Source organism: Triticum aestivum, chromosome 4B (assembly GCF_018294505.1).
Source record: "Triticum aestivum cultivar Chinese Spring chromosome 4B, IWGSC CS RefSeq v2.1, whole genome shotgun sequence".
NCBI lineage: Eukaryota > Viridiplantae > Streptophyta > Magnoliopsida > Poales > Poaceae > Triticum > Triticum aestivum.
In genome coordinates, this window is record NC_057804.1 from 848113 (window position 1) to 852307 (window position 4195).

General features: G+C 48.6%; 1 protein-coding gene across 1 annotated transcript; it reads right to left on the bottom strand.

Moving 5' to 3' along the window:
• Positions 1–1021: 1021 nt before the first annotated feature.
• Positions 1022–2495, bottom strand: LOC123094122 (ethylene-responsive transcription factor 1B-like). Its single transcript, XM_044516187.1, has one exon. It carries the CDS (start codon positions 2382–2384, stop codon positions 1392–1394), a length of 993 nt encoding a protein of 330 aa, XP_044372122.1. The 5' UTR covers positions 2385–2495; the 3' UTR covers positions 1022–1391.
• Positions 2496–4195: the final 1700 nt, after the last annotated feature.

Sequence of the window (4195 nt, forward strand, 5' to 3'; positions counted from 1 at the left end):
TGCTGCAGCGGCGAGAAGGTGACATGGCTCTCCGTGCACGAATAGTGGAGTTCAGTCAAGTACATATATACTTGGCCTCTACTGCTGATCCATGTACATGGAGAAGAACAGACAACCGCTCATTCGTGCTTCGTTCCACTCCTTTGCGCTACATTACTGGAGGTGACATTTTCCTATCTCTCTATGTTGTAACAAGCCTGCTGCCTGCATAGTTAATGGATTTTTTATTTAAATTTATCGCTGCTTAGTGCTTTGTTGCAATTGTTCACCCAAGATTCTTATATATAATCTGAGCGTATGTAGGCATACTTAGATTTGCTATTCCATTTTTTCTGGCGCATAGAAATAAGAGTATTGTCCAGGTTAGGTATTCAATTGAGTATGGTATTTGGATTGCTATCAGAATGTCTTTTCTATGCATGTGATTTCTCACATCTGGTTATAATATTTGTGAAGACGTGCATTGCACGTGCACTTGGAAGCGGGCCCGTGGCCCGCGCTGGACGGCGCCGACGCCGACCCGAGCCACCTCGTCCGCGTATTCTTGGAGCTTTGGCTGGTCGATTTTCATGAAATTAATTCCCTCAGTTCTGGTGGCAAATATAATACACATAATCCATATTGTTATGCATTAGCGTGTATGTGTGAAATAGATGGATTATGGTCCCGTACCCAATAAGATGGATATGTGTGTGTGTTAGAGCGAGAGGGAGAGGGGGATAGAGAGTGAGGAAGAGGGAAGGAGAGTGTGTCTGTGTGTGTGAGGATTTGATGGTAAAAAAAGTCGTCAATGTCGTAATATTGAACTCTTAAACTTAATGTGGCCCCGTTGCAACGCACGGGCATTCTTTTAGTAGTGATAATTGCGTGGTGGTGGCCACATGCAAGCCACAGGTACGTGCAGCTGCAACTGCACCCCGCAGACTAGTAGACTAGTAGATAGATACTCACATCACATGCATGTTGAGAAAATTTGGAAGTGCATCAGCATGCCATTCATTCATAATACTTATACCCTGCACAGCACAATAATAATTGTATGGAAAGCCGTTGGCATATGTACGTACAGTATATTATTGTTCTATAATAACTATCTTTTTGTTTGACGTATTGTAGTACGTACGAAACGAAACAGAGAGGCATACTATACTAGTTCTACTACATATACGTACATACAAAAGCCGTTGGCTGTTGCCGCCTGATTGCCCTCCGGTGCTGCTGCCGTGGCATGCAACAGGACGGCGAGAAAAAAAAACAGAAGGAAAACTGACTGATCGAGTGATCGGTCCATGGATGGGCACTATTTGCAATTAACTCAAAGCAGAGAGAGTGAGAGAGCAGAGGACGAGGAGGCGCCGGCAGATGAGCCAGCCGGCCATGGATGGAGCTAGCTAGCAATGGGGGAACAGCATCGGCGCCGTGCTGGCCAGCGCGGATTGGTCGTCGACATGGTGATGGTGATGATGATCAAAGGCCCCCATCAGCATGGTGGACGACGCGGACGGCTCGTCGGACACCCGGAGCAGCTCCTCCAGGTAGTCCGCGCCCAGGTCCTCCAGCTCCACCACGCCCGCGGACTGTACTGGCAGCAGCTGCTGTTGCGCCGGCATGGCTGCGGCCGACTGCTCCATCATCTTGGTGGGCTCTAGCGCCGTCTTCTTGGCCTTGTTGGGGGAGCGCTTGCGGATGGAGTGACGGCGCTTTAGGGCCAGCACAGGGGAGCCTCCCGGCACGTCGGGACGGAGCGCGAGGGTGCGGAGCGACTCCTGGACACGGTCGACGGGGTAGTTGAGCACCGCGGCGGCGCCCCGCACGGAGAAGGCGGCCTGGTCGTAGGCCATGGCGGCCGCCTCAGGGGTGTTGAAGGTGCCGAGCCAGACGCGGGCGCCCTTGCGGGTGGAGTCCCTGATCTCGGCGGCGAACTTGCCCCACGGCCGCTTGCGCACGCCGATGAGGCCCTTGGTGGCCGCCGGCGCGGGGTGTGGCTGCTGCTGCTGCGATGCACGGCGCTTGGTTGGGCTCTGTCCTGCGGTGGTGGGCATCCCGTGATGCTTCTGCTGCTGCTCGGAGGAGGAGTAGGAGGAGGAGGAGCTGGTTGAAGAGGAAGATGGCTCCATGTCCAATTCCAGGTCCAAGGAGTAATGGGCAGGTTCCACGTGAGAAGAAGCGCTGCCCGTCTGTATGTGCAGGAGGAGGGTGTTGAGGAGGTGCATGTCGTCGGTGTCACCCATGTCGAAGGCCGACGACATGGGTGAGGAGGTGTGGTAGTCGTCGGCCAAGGTCGGTGATGAAGTGTGGTAGCAGAGTGGCGGTGAAGCTTTGGGTTTGGGTTGAGGAGGAGGAGGCGTGGTGGTGGCACCGAAATGGACGAAGTGCTGCTCCATGGATGTATGGATGGAGAAGCAAGCAAGCAAGCAAGAGGAAGAAGAAGGAGAAGCTCCTCTGCTTGTTTGTTCGTAGCTCCAACCAAACCAAACCAAACCAAACCAAACCAAAGTGTGTTACGATGAGTATGAGCAGGGCATCTCTCCGGGCTTTTATAACCACCACCTCCTCATTTTGACTAGTCTTCTTCATGCCTTCCAGGTTCCAACACCCCCTCCCAAATGCAGAGTATGTATTTTATGCACCCATGTGTGGGGCCCATATATATATTACTGTACTGTACACAATAGTGGATCTATTCTACATACGGGGGCTGGAGAGGTTAGCAACGCACGTGACAGTGACCCCAAAGTTGCTGAAGTAGGGCGGCTGGATACGACAGAGGAGAGTGACGTCACCCTCTCCTCATCCTCTGTGCACATACACGTCGTCGCTTACCACATCGGAGGTGCCACCTGCATCCATAGAAGATCCCAACCTGCGCTGCGCAGGTGCTACTAGATTTTATTTCTTATCCACAATTCTTTTTCCGTTATTCTGAAAAAATGAATTCTTTGATCGATTTAGTATGCAGTGACGATGTCCACGAATCCTACGGGCGGGACCCACCAACACCAAATTTTGAACTAGCAACATAAGACTAATAATCATTTCCATCGCACCAATCCTGCTTTGTTTCACGGTGCAAGGCACACGTCGGTTCTAAAATCCTAGTTTGACAAATGACTATCGATAGGAAATGGTATATCACTTTTGCGTCACTGGATCATAATTTATCTTGGATTCAATTCTTCATCAAACTTTGACTTTTCCAAGTAAGAACACCGACAGACCAAGAAATTTGGGGTCGTTAACCCTTTGAGGGGACTACCGGAAGGCTACTCTAATCATTTCACCCATACCCATCCTACTCCGTTCAACAGTGTAAGGCACATAACGTTGTTAAGTTCAAGCAACTCGGACAAGTGGCCATCATCAATTAAAAACGATTTATCATTTCTACATCACAAAACCAAATTTTCTCAGATTCAGTTGATCATAAAGAAAAAAAAAATACTTTTCGAGCGCATGAGCGGAGCTATTTTCACATCAATTTACCAATAAATTTTCTCAAAATGTATGTTATGGAAATATTTTCATGATGCTCAGTCTAACGGTAAATTTACACCAAAGCAAACAAGGCTTCTTCTCACGTATCAGCTAGCTGTTGCCTTGGGTACACATCCACATTAGTATATTTATGATGAACAAACAAATACATGTGCTTGTACAGTAATGTCATGTAGCCTAGCCTAATGATTCAGTCTGACTATTCTAAACACCCCAACATGCAATTATTAGCCACATATCCAGGCTCTCTCAACTGCCCCAAAAGGTGGTGCGTGTGCTCTGGCATTGGCAACATATACACAGAACCGGCTGGCCAGTATGTGAGAGGCCAGATATATAATACTCCTACATACTGTTAGTGCTCCTAATTATCCTCCCTGGCTAGCTAGCTAGTTGACAATATTGCAACTTGTTGTTAGCTACTAGTAGCTAGTAGTAGGAATAGAGGGACCAACCGGCCGGTTTGGCTTTTGGGTGCTCACTACCTTTTCATGCTATAGTACTATGATGTGGACATGCTAAAGGTTTTGGAACGATATTTCATTATCATAACGCACGCTCGATCCATCCATCCTAGATAGCTTATAGTATTGTTTTTCAAAATGTCCCACTTGGAATGAAGACATTAGATTATCAATCATGTGTCTATGTGTTGCTCTCCCGAGTCTCGTGGCCGATGACTTTCGGTGAAAATTCTTAC